The 21,849-nt window shown below is 42.2% G+C and overlaps 1 protein-coding gene across 1 annotated transcript in view; it reads left to right on the top strand.

The window, feature by feature from the left end:
* Nucleotides 1-791: 791 nt before the first annotated feature.
* LOC122806053 overlaps nt 792-21,849 on the top strand; it is a gene marked incomplete in the record, with an annotated part of 1,002,329 nt that continues 981,271 nt past the window's right edge. Inside the window, 1 exon segment of the mRNA XM_044076294.1 lies at nt 792-1,044. Coding sequence (XP_043932229.1) covers nt 792-1,044 — 253 coding nt within the window.

Consider the following 21,849-nt stretch of genomic DNA (forward strand, 5'->3'; position numbering starts at 1 on the left):
GAGTAAATACTATGAGAAGGTGGAATATTATGCCCGATTTCTGGATGATCTATTTATACTATGGAAGGGGTCTGAGGATGAGATTCATGAGTTTGTTGAATTCCTCAACAGTACTACTGAATTTCTTAAATTTACATACAACTTCAGTATTAAGGAGATTGCCTATTTAGACACATTTATTTGGCATACAGATGAAGGATTTGCTTCCAGAATTTTTAGAAAGTCCACATACTCCAATGATTTTATAGCCTATAACAGCAACCATCCGCCTTATATGTTTAGAAACATTATTAAGGGACAATGCATCAGAACAGCACGAATGTCCTCTACAGAGGTTGTTATGAAGGAAGATATGGATTTACTGTGCAATATGTTCCACAAGAGGGGATATCCGATGAGAATGATTAAGAAAATTTCTCATTTTGTTATTACTGAATGGTGTAACAAATATAAACCGTTACTTGGTGATATTAACGGCTTAAACAATATTAGGGCTAACGAAATGACTGAAAATTTTCAGAGAGCTTGTGTGCTTATTTACAACCCATACGTAAATTTTATTAAGGAAATTTTGCATAGACACTGGGATGTCATTAACTCAAATGGCTTAGATATTAAGTTAGGCAATAAACCAAAGATTGTATACAAGGTGGCACCTAATATCAAAAGACTCCTGGAACGTTCAGATGGGTTGAAGTTAGGGAAAGATAAGTACGCCGAGGAGTACTAAGTGTGGTAGCTGCCGCCAGTGTCGTTACATAAATGAAGCAGATAAAGTTATATTAGCTGACATGAATAAAACTGTGATTAAATGCAAAAGAGGGAATTGCAATAGTAAAAGAGTGGTCTATCTTGCTTGCTGTACAGCATGTAGGGCTTACTACATTGGAAAAACGGAGAGATGTATTAAAAAACGAATATACGAACACTATTACAAGATTAGCAAACATGATACTACCAATGCGCTATATAGGCATGTGTCTGAAAAAGGGGATAACCATGTGTTTATATTTGCTGTTATTGATCAAATTTATCGGCTGGAAGGTAATTGGAAAAATGAATTAGCCCTCAAGGAAAGTATATGGCAAATAAAAACTGATGCAACTAGATTTCCAGGTCTCAATGACCATATTAGCATCAAACCTTTCCTTGTTGAATAAATATATTTCAGGTTATCCATGGGAGATATAGTGAATAGTTTTTAGAATTTTTTAATTAGGTTTTAGAAGTTATTAGCATAGTATATTTATTATATTTATTAGATGAATTATTTGTGTATTGTGCAATTATATGATAATTATTATATATTAGCGGGTTATCAGAAGTGTACTCATCATTAGATTCATTATTTTATTCTTCATGTTCATATTTAAGATAGGTTTTTGTTTCCCTAAGTATAAAATTTTTTTGTGTATCTATTGTTACATGAGCTTCGTAATATGTCTAGTATTTTTATGTTAGACCAACAATGTTTATTTTAGTTGTGTAGAAGCAAATTCCATTTTCATATGTTTAGGATTTTTTTATGATTATTTTTAACCCAAGATGCTGGGGCTTTAAGAGATTTGGCGCACTTTTGATAAGTGTCACATTTGTAGTGTATAAAAGATGGAATGATTCCTAAAGGCATTAGTTCTGAGGAAGATTGGTTGTACCAATCGAAAGCGCTTAACTGTGGAAATATTCTGTGGACTATTTGTTTTATCTTTTGGTGGTCGTAATAAAGAACTTGTGTACTACACTTGCTGCTTACGTTGTTGCTGCTTCAGTGCTGCCTCAGTGATCGACTGCTGTTCCTGTACTTGGGACCTTCCGTATCCGCATGAGCTGCGTCCTGTTCTGCACTCCTTTTACCTGTTTGTCTGTTGATTAGGGATGAGTTTAGGCTAGCTGCCATTCAGCATGGACCTGTGCAAGTGGTGTTACCACAGTTCCCAGTCAATGAGCAGAAAAGAAGATTTACATCCGAGAACAATTTCCATGTGCTGCCTAATGGAGCGAGAGCAAAACACACTTGGCTGACATATTCAGTCTCAAAGGACGCACTGATGTTCATCGTGTTTCACTGTTGCAGTCATGACTGTAGAGTTCTCCCCTGCCGGCAGGCAGTCCTCGGTCGGCCAGAATCCCAAAGTCTGGGTCCGGCGTCGGCTGTTCAACCATGCTCCCTGACGTCAGAGTGCCAGGAGTACAAAGCTGACAGCTGACACCATTTTCTCTAGTCTTTCTTGCCGTGCGGTGATAGCAGTTCGCAAGTGCCGGTCGGCTGACTCCTGACGATTTTTTCTGATAAACTTCAGTCCGAAGACTTTCTTCTCCACTCAAAGCTGAAACTTTTTCTTGCTCCAGTCCGATGTCAGAAAAAGTTAATAATTGCATTTCATGTGGGAAGCAAATGCCTCATAAGGATTTTCATTCTTACTGTATTCCTTGCTTAGGCCCTGTCCACGGCGTAGCTAGTTGTCGGTTTTGTGCTAGATTCAATCAACGTACAATTAAATGAAGGTATGATTTTGCTTTTCATTACTTCGGTAGGCGCTTTAACTACAAAATGTCGTCGGATACAGTTCCGGCTACCGGAGTTCACAAACATCACAAGGATAAAGACAGGCCTCCGAGGTCCAAATCTGATGATAGCGCACAAGTGGAGCCAGCTTCAGGTTCGGCCGTTGTCAGTGAGGCGCTTTTGCAGCCCCTGTCATCGGCCACTTCAGAACCGATGGCCGAAACGGACTCTCACAAGGAGCCAACAAGGCCTTTAAATATCTCTATTGCAGGACCTTCGGACAATGCTCCTTCGGATGAGTCCAGAGCGGCTGTGCAGGTACCGGCTTCCGAAGGGGTTTTCAGGCCTACTCAGCTTATAATAAAGGCAAAGACAAAGGCAAAGACTCCTTCTAAATCAAAGACTGCAACACAAGCCTCTTCTGAACCGGCTCCCAAGTCACAGAAACAGTTACTCAAGATGGCGGAGGATTTACTTACTATGATTAGGTGTTCACATCCCCCTCCAGATAAAAGGCCAAGGCAAGATGTTTATTATGATTCCTCTGATCAAGCTTCTGTTTCTTCAGTTTCCTCTTCTGACCAGGAATATTCTTTCCCTCCTTATGAGGATTCTGATGCTGAGGAATCTATTCCCTCAGCTTCTCCCCCTGAGGATTTCTCTTTTGGGGAAACTTTGCATGAACTGAGGGAACATTTCCACTGGGAAGGACAAGAGTATTCAGAATCTAAGAAAAGACTAAGGGATTTTCTTCTTCTCCCCCAACATAGACCCCTGGCTATTCCTCCTGTTTTGGATATTGTGGATGATGCTTTTTCGGAGGCTAATTTAACCCCTGATTATTTTCCTCCTGTTCTTGTCAAGCCGGATAGATATTACAGGGTTCCTGATTCCCACCAGTTTTTATACAAGAACCCTTCTGCTGACCCTGAAACCATTTCTCAGGGCCCCAAGAGAGTTAAGGCCGCTTCTGCCAAAAATCCCATTCCCACCGAAAAGGACTCTAGATCTTTAGAAAGATGGGGCAAAAAAGTGTACACTTCTGCTACTTTGTCCATCAGGGCTTTAAACTGTCAGTTTCATATGCTGAAATACCAGCAATTTCTCTTGTCTGTTTTAAAACAAAAGGTTACTTCCATTTCTGCCTGTGCAGATGATAAGGAATTACATGACTTATTGCGTGCCACTGAGCAAGTTGGAAAGCATGGTTTACACTGTGGATTTGATGCCCTGGAGGCTTGTTGTAGGGCTGCTGCCTCCAGCACAGTCATTAGAAGGCATGCATGGCTAAAGGAACAAAATTTGCCAGAACAAGTGAAAGCTAAATTATTGGATGCTCCTGTTCAGCATAATGTTTTGTTTGGATCAAAAGCTGAAGAAGTGATTAAAAAGATGGAGGATAAGGTGAAATCCATGCAAACAGTTAAAGATTTCTTACAAGTACAGCCACCAAGATTTAGCAGAAATTGGCCTTCTAAAAATTGGTCTTTTCCCACTTCAGACAGGCCTCAGAGAGGTAGATATAGACGCTCCAGAGGAAGGCCTCAAACACAAGGTTCTTATAGACCAGGACAGTGGACTGCTTCCACCCCTAGGGGAGGAGAGGACAGGTCACAAACTCATAGGAAACAAACTCAATGACTCCCTCTGTTGGGCTGCAGGAACTTCTTGCCTGGAAGCCCCTCTTGGAGGAAAATTCACTCTTTTTTTATCAAAATTGGACTCATATAACCCAAAACAAGTGGGTTCTGGATGTGGTTCTAAGAGGTTACAAATTCCATTTTCATACCCTGCCAAGGCCAAGCGGATGGCCAGACCTTCCAAAACATCAATGGACAGAGGCCTTAAACCAGGTGGAAGCTCTTTTGGCTATGGAAGCCATAGAACTGGTTCCACTTTCAGAGATGGGACAAGGTTTTTACTCAAGGCTCTTTCTAGTCCCCAGGAAGCAAAACTCATGGAGACCCATTCTGGATCTGTCAGTTTTGAACACCTTTCTAGAAATTCCAAAATTCAAGATGCTTACTCTCCAGCAGCTACTTCCAATGCTGTCCAAAGATGCTTGGATTAAAGGAGGCATATTTACACATTCCCATCAGACAGGAACGCAGAAAATACCTCAGATTCAAGGCCGGAGCGAGGCACTTTCAATTCTCTGCACTGTCCTTTGGATTGTCTACTGCGCCCAGGATCTTCACCAAATGCCTGGCTCCAGTAGTAGCTTACTGCAGACTCAAGGGAATTCAAATTTACCCTTATCTGGACGATTGTCTAACTCAGGCAGACAGCAAGGATGTCTTACTCCAGCATCTAGAATTTGTTCAGAACCTCCTCAAGTTCCTGGGTTTCTCAGTAAACATAAAAAAGTCAAATTTGACACCCTCACAACAGATAACTTTTCTGGGTACTCTTCTAAACACCACAACCCAGATGGCATTTCTAACATCCGAAAAACAGTTACTGCTGGCTTCAACTTTCAAAACCTTGGCAACTTTAACTCAGCTATCTGCAAGGAGATTCCTGCAGGCTCTGGGTTACATGGCCTCCTGCATCCTTCTCATACCATATGCAAGACTACACATGAGGAAAATACAGTGGTACCTAAAATGTGTATGGTCTCAGCATTGCCACAGTTTAGACATACTGATCTCCATTCTTCCTTGCCTTCAAAAGGAATTTCTTTGGTGGTCCAGGGCATGTACTCTAAACAAAGGGAAGCCCTTCTGTCTGCCTCCTGCCACTCGGATTCTAACCACGGACACCTCGGATTATGCTTGGGGAGCCCATTTTCAGGGCAACTGTCTGCAGGGCCTTTGGACAAAGGATCAGAAGCACCTGCATATCAATTTAAAGGAAATGTTAGCTGTCCAGGAAGCTCTACTGGCCTTCAGGAATCTTTTACATCCAGGACAACTACTAATACGGACAGACAACACTACAGTTATGTGGTACATAAACAAAGCAAGGGGGATCTCATTCCTACCCCCTTTGCAGACTAGCCATGGATCTATGGAACACAGCTCTAGCTTGCAATCTGGACCTTCAAGCTCAATTTCTACCAGGGAAGCTAAACTTCCTGGCAGACAGTCTAAGCAGAAACCTTTTGGATCCACACGAATGGATGCTGGACACCAAAATATTCAGGATGATAACAGCTGTCTGGGTATGTCCTCACATAGACCTCTTTGCATCCCATCTCAATCATCAACTACAGAATTTTTGCAACAGGACATTCCACAAAGAAGCTTGGAAAGTGGATGCCCTATCATTCAGTTGGAGGAACCTTTCGGGATATGCCTTTCCGCCTCTTCCTCTTCTTCCACAGGTATTATTAAAGATAAAACAGGACAACCCCAAGATGATAATCTTGCTGGCCCCAAATTGGCCTCGACAGTTTTGGTACCCAACTCTAAAAAACCTATGTCTGGAGCCCCCTTGGGTTTTACCTCAGTCTCTGAACCTTCTGTCCCAACATCAGGGTCAGGTTCTACACTCTCATGTCAGAACTCTCAGCCCGGCAGCCTGGTTAATCCAGGGCCTTTGATTTCTACTTTCCTACCCAAGCAGGTTATGGATGTCATTTTGGAAGCCAGACGTCCTAGTACTAGAAAATCTTATGCAGGAAAATGGAAAAGATTTTGTTCCTGGATGCAGGCTCAGGATTCTGATCCTCTTCTTCCGAACATTCCTTTAATTTTACTTTACTTGACAGATCTCTTACATAAGGGCCTCTCTTTCTCTTCCATTAAGATTCATGCCTCTGCTATTTCTGCTCATTATAATACAGACCCTCCAATCTTTTCCCACCAGCTCATGAGACAGTTTCTCAGGGGAGCCAAGAACTTAAGACCTCCTAGATCTCCTCCCATTCCTGCTTGGGATCTCAACTATGTTTTGGAAAAACTGACCTTGCCTCCTTTTGAGCCTGCCACCTCTTCTGACATCAAGTTTTATCTTGGAAGACAGCTATTCTGTTAGCCCTAACCTCTGCCAGAAGAGTTTCAGAGTTACAAGCTCTTATGGCCATGGAGCCTTATATTATTTTTCATCAAGACAGAGTGTCTTTGAGGACTAATCCTACCTTCATGCCTAAGGTGGTTTCCAAAGTGGCTTTAAATCAGACTATCCACTTGCCTACCTTTTTCCCCACTCCTCAAAATAAAGGGGAAAGGATCTTTCCCCTTTATTTTGAGGAGTGGGGAAAAAGGTAGGCAAGTTACATCTTACATTCCTTGGATGTACACAGACAACTACGTTTTTACCTGGACAGAACCAAGGACATCAGGAAATCAGAGCAATTGTTTGTTTCTTATGCTTCAAGTTCCCAAGGTAAAGCCATTTCAAAACAGACCATTTCTAAATGGATTGCTCATGGAATCAGATTTTGTTATTCACACCATGGAAAGCAAATCCCAGGGAGTATACGGACTCATTCCACCAGAGCTGCTGCCACTTCTGCGGCTTTTCTCAGGGGAGTTCCTACCAAGGACATTTTGGAGGCTGCAACTTGGAGTTCAGTGCATACTTTTTCTAAGCACTACAATCTACCTCTCTACTCTAAGTCTAGAGCAGGCTTTGCCTCTGCAGTCTTGCAGGGCCTTTTAGCCACCCCTTCTTCTTTATGACCACCTCCCTTTCTTTCAGCTTTGGGATTCTACCCTACAGTCATGACTGCAACAGTGAAACATGATGAACATAGTACAGTTGTGTACACCTACCATAAATGTAGATGTTCGAGTGTCTTCACTGTTGCAGTCTGGGTTTCCCTCCCTCCTATCCCCTCTTGTTTTTACTTTTGTGTGGTTCCTTTTTTCACCATTCTTCTGAGGTGTATTTGCAAAGGATATGGGACCTTTTCCATTTTGGGACTCCTGACATCTGAGGCAAGAAAAACTGGAGAAAATGGCGTCGGCTGTCAGCTTTGTACTCCTGGCACTCTGATGTCAGGGAGCATGGTTGAACAGCCGACGCCGGACCCAGACTTTGGGATTCTGGCCGACCGAGGACTGCCTGCCGGCAGGGGAGAACCCTACAGTCATGACTGCAACAGTGAAGACACTCAAACATCTACATTTATGATAGGTGTAGATAACTGTACTTTTTGCTTTCCATGCAAATTGTTTGGACATTCTAACCATCTCCTCAGGTCAGCTGGTTACAAAGCATGGAGAGAGATGTCCAAAGCATTACACAACCATGACCAAGCGCCAGAGCATATGGCATGCATGATGAAGTGGAAGGAACTGGACAACAGAATAAAGAGTAGGCAGACTATGGATGATAAGAGACAAGCAGTGGTTGAAAAGGAGAACTCACTGGCATGGTGTGTTAGAACGCATTATTGCTGTTGTCCAGTACTTGGCAGAACGGAACATGGCATTCCGTGGTACAACTGATGCCCTGGACACCTATGGCAATGGCAACTTCTTAGGTCAAGTGCAACTTTTGTCGCAGTTTGACCCTAGCAAGGCTGAACATTTGCGTCATATTCGTAATAAAGAGATAATGGATCACTATCTTGGGAAGGACATACAGAATGAAGTTATCCAGCTGATTGCAAATGCTATTTTAAGGATCATTGTAGGGAAGGTGAAGGACGCTAGGTACTTTTCTGTGATTCTTGATTGCATGCCAGACATCAGCAATCAAGAGCAAATGACTGTAGTAGTTTGGTATGTGGATATTTCACAGACTGCAGCCACAGTTGAGGAACATTTTCTGGGATTTGTGCCTGTGAATGACACAACTGGGGCAGGACTGACAGAAGCTCTTCTTCAGACTCTTCAAAATCATCAACTGGACATTAATGACTGTCGAGGACAAGGATACGACAATGGCAGCAACATGAAGGGGAAACGGGCTGGACTGCAGGCCCGGATAAAACAGATGAATTCAAGGCCTTTTTATGTGCTGTGTGCCTGCCATAATTTAAATCTTATAGTTAGTGATGGTGCACATTCATCAGTACAGGCAGTGTCATTCTTTGGATGTCTGCAGAAAGTACAGTTGTGTACACCTACCATAAATGTAGATGTTAGAGTGTCTTCACTGTTGCAGTCATAACTGTAGGGTGCTCCTGCCGGCAGGCAGCCCGAGGTCGGCCAGAATCCCAAAGTCTGGGTCCGGCGTCGGCTGTACAAGCCAGTACCCTGACGTTAGTACGCTCTGGTACATAGCCCTCAGCCGGCACCATCTTCTCCAGCCTTTCTTGCCCTAGATGTCAGAAGCCCCTAATAAATCATAAATGAATCCCACTAGGAAACACAAATACACCACAAAAAAGAGAAAAAGAGGGGATAGGAGGGAGGGAAACACCGACTGCAACAGTGAAGACACTCGAACATCTACATTTATGGTAGGTGTACACAACTGTACTACGTTCATCGTGTTTCACTGTTGCAGTCATAACTGTAGGGTGGAATCCCAAAGCAGTGAAAAAAAAGGGGGGAGGTTTAGACAGAAGGGGCAGCAAGAAGACCCTGCAAAACAGCAGAAAGCCTGCCCTGGTCTTAGAATACAAAGGGAGATTGTAGTGCTTGGAAAAAGTATGCACAGAACTCCAAGTGGCAGCTTCCAAGATATCCTTGGTAGGAACTCCCCTGAGAAAAGCTGTAGAAGTAGCAGCTGCTCTAGTAGAATGACTTCTCACAGTACCTGGAAATTGTTTCCCATGATGAGTGTAACAAAATCTTATTCCATAAGAAATCCATTTGGAAATAATTTGTTTGGAAATAGCCTTTCCAAGAGAACTGGAGGCAAAAGAAACAAGCAATTGGTTAGATTTTCTGAACTCTTTAGTCTTGTCCAAATAAAATCGTAACTGTCTGTGCACGTCCAAGGAATGCAAAATCCTTTCCCCTTTATTCTGAGGATTAACAAAGAAGGTAGGAAGGTGAATTGTTTGATTCAAAGCCACTTTCGAAATCACCTTAGGCATGAAAGTAGGATTGGTCCTCAAGGATACTCTGTCCTGGTGGAAAATAAGGTATGGTTCCACAGCCATGAGAGCTTGCAACTCTGAGACCCTTCAGGCAGAAGTCAAAGCTAACAAAAGAACTGTCTTCCAAGATAAAAACTTAATATCTGAAGATGCAGCAGGCTCAAAAGGAGGCAAAGTAAGTTTTTCTAAAACATAATTAAGATCCCAAGCAGGAACAGGAGGGGTTCTGGGAGGCCATAAATTCTTAGCCCCTCTCAAGAATTGTCTCACCAAAGGATGAGAAAAAACAGGGGGATCAGTACTGAAATGAGCAGAAATAGCAGAAGCATGAATCTTAATGGAAGAAAAGGAAAGTCCATTAGACAAAAGATCCGAAAGGTAAAGCAAAATAGAAGAGAGATCAGGTACCAGAGGGTCCAAGCCTCGGTCCTGCATCCAAATGCAAAATCTCTTCCATTTAGAGGCATAGGATTTCCTAGTGCTAGGTCGTCTAGTTTCCAAAAGAACATCCAAAACTTGTTTGGGAAGACTAGAAGAGATCAAATTCCTTTGAAGAGCCAAGCTGCCAGACAAAGGGTCTTGAGATTGGAATGTAGCAACTGACCCTGATGCTGGGACAGAAGAGAAGGGTTCAGAGGGAGAATCCAAGGAGGCTCCAAGAACAGGTGCTTTAAAGTTGGATACCAAAACTGTCGAGGCCAATTTGGAGCAATCAAGATGAGGAACTTGGACTTTTCCTGTCTTATCTTTAGTAAAATCCGAGGAAGAAGAGGAAGAGGAGGGAAGGCATATCCCGAAAGGTTTCTCCAGCTGAAGGACAGGGCATCCACTTTCCAAGCTGTTTTGTGGAATGACCTGGTGCAAAAGAGAGGCAGCTGATGATTGAGATGGGATGCAAACAGATCTATCTGGGGGCATCCCCAAACTGCAGTAATCCTGTTGAATAAGTTGGTGTCTAGCATCCATTCGTGAAGATCTAAAATGTTCCTGCTCAGGCTGTCTGCTAAGAGATTCTGTTCTCCTGGTATGAATTGGGCCTGGAGATGTAGATTCAGATTTAGAGCTGTGTCCCATAAAGCCATAGCTAGTCTGCAAAGGGGGTATGAATGAGAACCCCCCTGCTTGTTTATGTACCACATGACTGTGGTGTTGTCTGTGCGAATCAAAAGAGGTCCTGGATGCAAAAGGTTCTTGAAGGCTAGAAGAGCATTTTGAACTGCCAACATTTCCTTCAGATTGATGTGCCAGTGAAGATGATCCTTTGTCCAGGTTCCCTGCTGGCAATTGCCTAGAAAATGTGCTCCCCAAGCATAATCCGAGGCATCCGTGGTTATGATTTGAGAAGGTTGAGGAAGACGGAAAGGCTTTCCTTCGTTTAACGCACACCCTGGACCACCAAAGGAACTCCTTCTGGAGGCAGGGGATCAGAGGAATCAGAGTGTCCAGATCGTGGTAATGCTGCGACCATACACTTTTCAGATACCATTGAAGCTTTCTTATATGAAGCCTAGCATTTGGAATCAACAGAATGCAGGAAGCCATGTAGCCCAGTGCCTGCAGGAATTTCCTTACAGTGAGCTGAGGTAGAGTTGCCAAAGTCTTGAAAATTGAAGCCAGCTGTATTTGTTTTTCTGTAGTGAGGAAGGCCCTTTGTAAGGTTGTATTTAAGAGGGCTCCCAGAAATACCATTTGTTGAGAAGGGATCAAATGTGACTTTCTTGTGTTCACTGAAAATCCCAGTAGGAGGAGAAGACGTTGAACAAAATCCAGATGTTGAAGTAAAAGATCCTTGCTGTCTGCCTGAATAAGGCAGTCGTCCAAATAGGGATAAATCTGAATCCCCTGGAGTCTGCAATAAGCCACTACTGGTGCCAGGCACTTGGTAAAAACTCTGGGTGCAGTAGATAAACCAAAGGGCAGTACAGAGAATTGAAAGTGTCTCGAACCTGCCTTGAACCTGAGGAATTTCCTGCGTTCCTGCCTGATGGGAATGTGTAAATAAGCTTCCTTTAGATCCAATGTCACCATCCAAGCGTCCTGAGAGAGCATTGGAATCAGCTGCTGCAGAGTAAGCATCTTGAATTTTGGAATTTCCAAAAAGGTGCAGAAAGGTCCAGAATAGGTCTCCATGAGCTTTGCTTTCTTGGAACCAGAAACAGTCTTGAATAAAAACCTTTTCCCATCTCTGAGAGTGGAACAGGCTCTATGGCTCTCATGGCCAGAAGAGCATCCACTTGATTTAAGGCCTCTGACCATTGATGTTTTGGCAGATCTGGCCAACCGAAAGCCCTTGGCAAGGTATGAAAGTGGAATTTGTAGCCTTTTAAAATGACGTCCAATACCCATTTGTCCTGGATAATATGAGTCCAATTTCTGTAAAAAAGAGTTTTCCTCCGAGAGGGGCATCCAGGTAAAGAGGTCCTGTAGCCCAACCGAGAGAGTCATTGAGTTTGCTTCCTTTGTTCTCCCCTTCTAGGTGAAGAAGCAGTCCATTGTCTCGATCTGTAGGAGGCCTGAGCTTGGCCACGACCTCTGGAGCGTCTATATCTTCCTCTTTGAGGCCTGTCAGACGTGGGAAAGGACCAATTTTTGGAGGGCCAATTCCTGGAAAATCTAGGAGGCTGAACTTGCAAGAAATTTTTCACAGTTTGCATAGATTTTGCCTTTTCTTCCATCTTTTTAATAACCTCCTCAGCCTTAGATCCAAAAAGAACATCATGCTGAACAGGGGCATCTAATAATTTAGCCTTAACCTGTTCAGGTAAACTTTGCTCACGAAGCCAAGCATGTCTCCTGATAACAGTACCAGAGGCTGCGGCCCTGCAAGAAGCATCCAAAGCATCAAAACCACAATGCAAGCTATGTTTGTTCAGTTGTTCAGTTGCATGCAATACATCCTGTAGTTCCTTATCCTCTGCACATGCAGGAAGGGAGGCAAGCTTTTGCTTTAAAACAGACAAAAGAAATTGCTGATACTTAAACATATGAAACTGGCAATTTAAAGCCCTAACAGAAAGCGTAGCAGAAGTATATACCTTTTTACCCCACCTGTCTAAGGCACGAGAATCCTTCTCAGAGGGAATAGGATTCTTAGAAGTAGCAACTTTAGCAGCCTTAGAGCCCTGAGATAGTTTCAGGATCTGCAGAAGGATTCTTAAACAAGAACAAATGAGACTCATGAACCCTATGAAACCTATCAGGCTTAGAGGGAGCAGGAGGCATGGAGTCAGGATTCAAATTAGCCTCGGAAAAAGCATCATCCACAATGTCAAGAACAGGAGGGATAGCCAAAGGCCTATGTTGAGGAAGAAGGAATTCTCTAAGCCTCTTCTTGGAAGCAGAATAATCCTGACCTTCCCAATGAAAATGTTCCCTCATCTCATGTAAGGTTTCCCCAAAAGAAAAATCTTCAGGCGGAGAGGCAGAGGGCAAGGAGTCCTCAGCATCCGAATCCTCATAAGGAGGAAAAGAATATTCCTGATCAGAGGAAGAGACAGAAGATATAGAAGCCTGGTCAGAGGAATCCATAGGAACATCCTGTCGAGGCCTTTTCTCAGGGTGGGGGGGGGTGAGAGCCCTAATCATAGTAAGCAAATCTTCAGCCATCCTTAACAATTGCTTCTGTGTCCTGGGAGTAGATTCAGAAGTAGCTTGAGCAGGAGCTTTGGACTTAACAGGAGTCTTTGTCTTTGCCTTTGCCTTTGAAATAGTGATGTGAGTAGGCCTGAATACCCCCTCAGAAGCCGGTACCTGCACAGCGGTTCCGGACCCATCCGAGGGAGAGACGTGCGAAGGTCCTGCAGCAGATAAAATAGAAGGCCTTGATGGCTCCCCATGGGAGTCCGTGACGCCATCGGTTCAGAAGTGGCGGACGACAGGGGCTGCAAAAGCGCCTCACTGATGACAGCCGAACCGGACGCTGGCTCCAGCTGCAACGAGTCCTGTTTGGACCTCGGAGGCCTGTCCTTGTCTTTGCGCTTCTTTTGAATTCCGGTAGTATCCGACGACATTCTATAATTGAAGCGTTTAATAGTACGAGAATTAAACCTGGCACAGAACCGACAACAAGAAACGTCGTGGTCAGGGCCTAAGCAAGGTAGACAGTAAGAGTGGAAATCTTTATGAGGTATTTGTTTCCCACACGTAATGCAATTATTAACTTTTTCTGACATCGGAGGAACAAGAAAAAGATTCCCCAACGGGGTACTTAGCTTTGAGAAGAGAAGTAAGAACTTCAGACTGACAACAACCAAAAACGCTGTTCGAAAATCACCAACCAACGACTTGCGAGCTGCTTTCCACCGCACGGCAAGAAAGACTGGAGAAGATGGTGTCGGCTGAGGGCTATGTACCAGAGCGTACTGACGTCAGGGTACTGGCTTGTACAGCCGACGCCGGACCCAGACTTTGGGATTCTGGCCGACCTCGGGCTGCCTGCCGGCAGGAGCACCCTACAGTTATGACTGCAACAGTGAAACACAATGAACATCATTTACGTACTCTGTTCAGCATCAACAAGCCGATGGCAGATCTTAAAACGGCACACAAATGTTACTGTGAAGCCACTGTAGGAGACTCGCTGGGAATGCAGGATAGACTCTGTCAAGCTAGTAAGATTTCAGTTGAAGGGAGTCATTGAGGCATTACAGGAGATAGGGCAAGCAGTACATACAAATGATGCTGCAACATATCAACAAGCAAGAGGACTGTGCTCAGAACTTATGTCATACCAGTTCAATGTATGCTTAGTGGTTTGGTATGATGTGCTGACAGAGGTAAATCGTGCAAGCAAAGTTCTGCAGATTCCATCTGTTGATATTTCGGCATGTGTCAAAAGTGCTGGCATCCACTATGGACCTGCTAAAGAATTACAGAGAATTACAGAGAAATGGGATTTCAACATGCCATGGGCGAAGCCTCCAAGATAGCAGAAGAACTGGATGTTGGCACCACATTTCAAGAAAAGAGATGGGGGAAAGTAAAACGGTTCTTTGACTATGAAGGAGAAGATGAGACTGTACAGGATCCAGCGGTAAAATTACGTGTAGAGTTCTTCAATGTGCTGCTGGACACAACAATCCAATCGTTTACTGACCGGTTTCAGCAGCTTTCTGAGTTTGATAAGGCCTTTGGATTTTTATCAAATATTAAAGCCTTGAGTGATGTTGCAAAAGAAACACTGCTGCAACACTGCACGGCTCTGAAAGAAGAACTGACTGACAGAATAAGTGGCCACTGTGATATTGATGACTCTGACCTTGGACACGAACTTAAAAGCCTTTCTCGAATGATTGATAATGAATCATCACCACTGACTGTGTTAAATTTCCTTATTCACAACCACTTGCAAGACATAAATATAAATACTTATGTTTCACTGCGCATTTATTTGACTGCACCCTTTACAGTGGCTACTGCAGAACGCTGCTTTTCTAAGCTGAAACTCATAAAGACATACCTGCGTTCATCAATGAGTCAGGAGAAACTTTCAGGCTTCGATGTGCTCTCAACTGAGCATGAAGTGGGGTGAAGTGTATCACATGGCAGCCTCATTTTAGACTTCGTCTGGAAGAAAATTCGTAAGATCCCAGTAAAACTGTAGATTAGGTATGTGCTCATATTTCCTTTCCAGTAATCTTTTATAATGCTGTCAGGCAGTAATTTCAGGTAGTACTTTAGTGTGGCTTGTATGCTGTGTATTGACTTTTTTTGTTTGCGTACCTCCAACAGGTAGGGCCATGAAGATGGAACTAGCAGGATGTTAGGCAAAGGCAGCTAGGAGCAGCTGGACTAGTCGGGAGTGGCAGGACTTGTCGGGAGCAGAAGGATTCGTGTGGAGCGGCAGGTTAGTGGCAGGATTTGTCGGGAGCAGAAGGACTCGTGTGGAGCGGCAGGGTAGTGGCAGGACTCGTCAGGATGGTAGGACAGTTGGGAGCAGCAGGACTCATCAGGGGCTAGGACAGAAGCGAAGGAAGAACAGACAGTCAGAAGCTGAAGAGGTAAAAATGCACATGGAAGATGAATGCCACTTTGGTATTCATCGTTTTGTCTCTGGGTTTGAGTCTGCCTGTGTCAGACTTACTAATCTCCATTACTCTCTTGTGCATGGGTTTGAGTCTGCTTCAGGCTCAGTAATCCCCATGTCTTGTGGGTTTATTTGGGTTTGAGTCTGTCTGCCTCAGGCTCTGTAATCCCCATGGCTTTCTTTTGGGTTTGTTTGGGTTTGAGTCTGCCTCAGGCACTGTAATCCCCATGGCTTTCCCTTGTATGTTGTGTGTAGTCTTTTCTGTGTCCGATAGCTGTGTTGTGTACATCTGCAGTGTGACTGTTCTGCATGTCAGTAATTGTGTGGGTGTTAATGTTCAGTCTTGCTGTAGTGCAGTCTTTATCATGTGTCTGTGTGTGTGTGTGTGTGTGTGTGTGTGTGTGTGTGTGTGTGTGTGTGTGTGTGAGTGTGTGTGTGTGTGTGTGTGTGTGTGTGTGTGTGTGTGTGTGTGTGTGTCTGTGTGTGTGTGTCTGTGTGTGTGTGTGTGTGTGTGTGTGTGTGTGTGTGTGTGTGTCTGTGTGTGTGTGTGTCTGTGTGTGTGTGTCTCTCTCTCTGTGTGTCTCTGTGTGTGTGTCTGTGTCTGTCTCTGTGTGTGTGTGTGTGTGTGTGTGTGTGTCTCTCTCTCTCTGTGTCTCTCCCTGCGTGTGTGTCTCTCTCTCTCTGTGTCTCTGTGTGTGTGTCTCTCTGTGTGTGGGAGTCTGTCTCTCTCTTTGTGTGGGAGTCTGTCTCTCTTTGTGCGGGAGTCTGTGTGCGGGAGTGTGTGTGTGTGTGTGTGTGTGTGTGTGTGTGTGTGTGTTTGTGTGTGTGTGAGTCTGTGTCTCTCTGTGTGTGGGAGTCTGTGTCTCTCTCTGTGTGTGTGTGTGTGTGTGTGTGTGTGTGTGTGTGTGTGTGTGTGTGTGTGTGTGTGTGTGTGTGTGTGTGTGTGTGTGAGTCTGTCTCTCTGTGTGTGGGAGTCTGTGTCTCTCTCTCTGTGTGTGGGAGTCTGTGTGTCTCTCTCTGTGTGTGGGAGTCTGTGTCTCTGTCTTTGTGTACCTCTTTGGGACTGGCTACCTTGATGCAGTACAGAGGCTTGTCATAATGTAACAACATTGCTACTAAATGCCAGCTGTAGCATGGCACAAAATCTGGACAAAGCCACAGATAATGGGGTTCCAGCCCCAAAGATCTGGGCAAATTTTTAAATATTGCTCTTATAAACTGAAAATGTTAGAATAAAAGGTCTTACCATGCATGTTCTGAAGGGTATATGAAGTTAAACTGAAATGCCTGTCATTTAATGAATTCAGTCATCAATGATTTGCCACAAAAAATCCAGAAAACTCTTCATAATGTCACATTGGTACTCGATGCCAGTCAGTGTGTGCACCTGTGAGTTGCTACCTTGTCATGTGCACCTATGAGTCGCTACCTTGCAGGGGTTTATCAGGATTGTAACATTGGTACTAAATGCTAGTCAGTGTGTGCGCACCTGTGAGTAGCTACCTTACTGTGGTACAGGGGGTTGTCTTAATGCAACATTGGTATTAAGTGTCAGTCAATGTGTTTACCTGTGATTAGCTACCGTACTGTAGTATAGAAGTTTATCATAATGTAACCTTGGTACTAAATGCCAGTCTGTGGCTTGGCACATCAATTCTTAATAATCTGAATGTAATGACATTAGTGGTTAAATGATGCTGGATGAGCTTGACAGGGAAGGAGGTGCAATGGCAATGTGGTCATGCTTGATGTTCTCTTGAGTAGGGCCCCCAACTTGGACCTTGCTGGGGACCCTCAAAATGCTAGCACCGGCCCTGTGGGTAAGTGCAACTTTCACAACTATACTTTGTCTGAAATTTAGAGGCTAAAAGTAGATAAGCTTTGATGGACTGGTAAGACTCTTGGTCTCTTGTCAACTTCTTATTTTTCTTTGCAATGACAATTCTCAGCTTTATCTAACTTGATGATGACCTCATCATATACATTTTTATGTTGACTGAAGTCCAAGTGTTTGACTAATTTATTATTATTTAAAATATTTAAATCCTTCCAAATCTGTTAAATTAAGCTCCTTCTGTTTAGCCTAAATTTGCATACACTGGAAAATTTGTAAAGATTCAATCACATAGGTACCTGTCATATGGCAGTGCATTGTTACAAATATTTTTGTAATACCGATGTGTTTTGTGTTTTAATCTTGATGAGCTCAGGACAATAAGTATGAGAAACATGATTTGGCATGTTGTTAGATGTAAAAAGATTAGGTGGTTTCACAAAAGCCGTGTTGAAATTAGTTAATACTGGACTTCCAGCATCCGCTGCTGCTATGATATTATCTCTAGACATTTGTTCCTTTGAAAATAAATCTTGTGAATTGTTTACGAAAACAGCTTTGGAACATTCATGTAATACTCATTATGTCCGTTCCATGTAGCCATTTATCTTTTCCATAAAACCTGAAAAATCTGTTGTAAAGTTGGAGTGCAGGAAAGGAAACAGAATCCCTTTCATTTGTTTGTTCAGTTCCATCATTGTGGTATCTCATACCAAGGTGTGCAACTGAGAAAAAACAAAGCAGTGAAGCTACAAAAACAAGGTCCACAAAAGTCTTCTGACTGTAAAAGACCACACAAAAATTCATAAACCAGTGTTAAATAAAATTAAGAATTCAATACACAGGAGGTTCAGATTCAAAGGTTTACTACAATTTTGTCTGAACATTTTCCTCTATTTAATACTTTTATTCTATTTTTCATCTCCCAACTTAAATTAACTTTCGGATGGGGTGTCCATGGTCTATATACTAAGAGTGTTGGTTTTGCCCTTCCTGTCCTGCCTGAGGATTTGGAACTTCTGTATTTCTCTCTATTTGGTATGATTCTGTGTCCCTTTGTGTTTTACGTGTTCGGGACCTAGTCTCAATAGGATGTCTAACAAATGGTTGTGGTCTTGCTGAAACTTCAGGATAACGCGGAGGCGGACCAGCCTGTCCACTAGCTTCATATCCTGAAAAGGGTAAGGGAGGGGGCAAGGGAGGAGAAGGAGCTGTTGCTTTTACCAAGTTATTATCCTCTTTGTCTAGAAATAATGTTTTTTAATTTTTCAGCTTCTGCTCTCTACGATTTGCTTCCTCAATCCACCTGTGTGCCTGAGGAATGCCTAATTGGAGTTGCTTTTTTGCCTGACCTCCCGCATCAGATTTAAGCTGTTTAAGGAGTTTAACTAGTGAAGTTTTATCTAGTTTACCATCAAATTCATATTTACTAACCCATTTCGTATAATACCTAACGTTATCAGAACGTTGTAATTGCATGTATCTTGCATCTTCGGTTTGGGGCGGATCTCGCGATGTTTTAGTGCACTGATTACCCATGTCAAAGAAAATGTTACGTAACCCTTTTTTATCACGTGATATCAAGTTCTCAGTTCCTGTTCACAGTTTATCTAGAATAACTGCCTACCTTATTCTGTTACCCTGATCTATGACCAAATATACAGTACTTCCTTTTGTCCCTGATCTGCAAAACAAATCTTGACAACAATATACTGTAACCTAGTCCCTGATCTAAAACAGAAAAAAGGCAAATTCTTCCTACCTGAGCCTCCGGTATTGAACTGTCCAATGTCCACTCTTCGGCCACAGATCAGAAAGTGGCCAGCCTCTTTAAACAACAATTCAGTTGGAGGTCTTTTCACCCAAGAAGAACCATCTCGGTAACTTCTCCTGCGCAGTATTCGACCACCGGTAGCCTCTGATCTGCAGCTGTTTGAGGGAATTTTCCGGCTCAAAAGGACCAAACTGTTAAATAAAATTAAGAATTCAATACACAGGAGGTTCAGATTCAAAGGTTTACTAGTGTACACCAGGTGGCAAAAAACGTACAAGTACAGAATTTTGTCTGACATGAAACAGGAAGCACACAATTTTATATAGGTTTAACATTTAAGCTATGCCCACCTTACTGACGTGATATGTCACAGGGCATCTACATCACTTTAGCTTACAGTCTTCTATTCATATAGCTGTTGATGCTGTATATTTAAAAAAACTTTTCCTCTAGATACAATACGGCCTTGCTATCCAGCTGGTCAGACATAAATGTCTTTCTGTAAAGTTACTCTTCAAGGTTTCATATCAGTTCGAATACAATAGCAGATTCAGTCTTTTAATAATCTTCTTTGTTCTCTGTTACACTTTCCTACCAGCTGCGTGCTTATCTCAATAACACATATACAAGGCCAAATCATTCCAACAGGAAAGAGCAGAAGATTTCATTATTTCACACATTTAATTTCCTGACCCAGCAGATAATCACTTGTGAAAAGCATAAACATTAAAACTTGCTAAGCTAGCATTCTGCCAGGGTCGAAGGTCAGCTTTGCTTCAAGCCACACTGCAGTTTCAAAACTACTTACATTTACACATGAATTAGTCCTTACTGTTATATGATTAATAGAATAAAATGCATTATATACTACTTTGCTTTTAAACTAGCATTTCTCATATATTCAAATACACATTTTTCTAACAACCAGCAAAATGAGAGAAATCAAAGGAATAAGTTTATTACTCGAAGTGTTCATTCCAAACCCAGTGGAACTTCTTTATAACTTAAAGCAAGCATCAAAGTCACACATTTTAAAGAGAGTCTGTGGGATTCATTAATGTCTACACCAAGTGCACTCCGTTCTGAGTGTACAGACAACACAAGCATAACTCACACCTTCTTCCTCCTGATTTCAGTTTTCCTACTGATTTCTTGCAGCTTTAAATATTGAGGGGGATTCATAAAGGTTATCATGAAGTGTAGACAACATGTACATTTAGTGTCATCTTTCTGAGTGATTAGAAAGTACAAAATATGTTGTAGGAATGTGCTTGAATATAGATTGTGTACACTTAGTGAAAGCATTACTGAAACTGGCTCATTAAAATCACGATTGGTATAATCTTGACTGTAATAATCAGTTAAAACCATTGTATAAAACCATAGTAACAGTGCTTTAAATTAAATACAGTCCATTATAAATGTTAAATAAAAAATTATCATTAAAAAAGATTTATGTTAAAAAATAAACATAAGCATAATGTAATAATAAACTGAATACATAAAAAGAAACATAATTCATATAAATACAGTGCAAATTGCACAGATCCAAACAAAACACATAAGAAAATATATAATGATTAAAAGCTTGCTTCAAGTATAACCTGTAGATTTTAAAATACATTATATCGTTGAGTTCTATAGCTTTATCTGTGTTCATTAACAGCTGACACTGAAATCTTTTCACCTCTTTATTATTAGATCTCCTCCTCTACTTAATTTGAACAGTGGAAGCAGAGTTACAGTTTGGATAAATACCTTGTGTCCTTTTATTGGCAACAAGGGAATTCTTTATTATTATTTTTTTTTTTTTAGTTTTTCTTTGCATGCCCCCCCACACTTTGTCAAGACGTGGGAACTCATACTTTTGTTTTTTTGGTCCTGCTGGCTAGTAGTGTAACTGGCAGATGCTTTGTCTTTCAGAAGCACAATAGGATTATTTAAGAGCACTGATCAATGAATGTTTTACTTAATTCAAACAATGTAAGCGGAGTCACATTCTAATTAAATACTCTTGTGTCCTTTTAAGGACAGCAAGGTAATACTTCATTTCTTTGTGTGCTGTCCCCTATCTTTAATAAGATGTGAGGAACACATATTTTTTGTTGAATTTTGGTCCTGTGGCTAGTAACATATCTGATAGGTGCTTCGCCTATCAGAAGCAAAGGAGGGGCATTTAAGAGTCCATGAGTGAAGGCAAATTGAAAGGACAGCAGATCTATGCCTTGACATAAAGATGCAAAGACCCACAAGGCATGATGTAGTGGTGTTTCTAAGATATTTTTATTCAAACCTTATGAAAGTAAGTCTTGTGGTATTAGCCTACATACAAATTAATGAATTTGATGTATTTGCATGACATAATTATCTGATCTCATGTTGCCAATTTTCATTCATTCCTCCTCTAATGGGAATGGATTCAATTCTTGGATCCGATTCGTCCACTATACTAGTTCCTGGCCTCCGACAATCTCTCGAGCTCCTTCCCTACCCATAATGCACCACCCCTAATGTCTCTCAGATCTCATTTGCCACTTTCACATCAAGACATGGTTGCCTTCAACTCTTGGGTTTGTCATTAGAGTTAAGCAATTCGGGTTTTTCTTATCAAAAATTTTATTTCAACTACTTCTTTACTCTTTAATAGTTATTCTATTTCTAAGCTGTTCTTTCCTTTTATTTCTGTACACTTTAAAGTGTAACCTTCCCTACCATTGTTAGTAGGTCTGTCCTGCCTTGCTAATCTCCTTTTTCTCTGCAAGTTTTTTGT

The sequence above is a fragment of the Protopterus annectens genome, chromosome 7.part0, assembly GCF_019279795.1.
Source record: "Protopterus annectens isolate FY-2018-M chromosome 7.part0, PAN1.0, whole genome shotgun sequence".
In the NCBI taxonomy this organism is placed as follows: Eukaryota; Metazoa; Chordata; order Ceratodontiformes; family Protopteridae; genus Protopterus; species Protopterus annectens.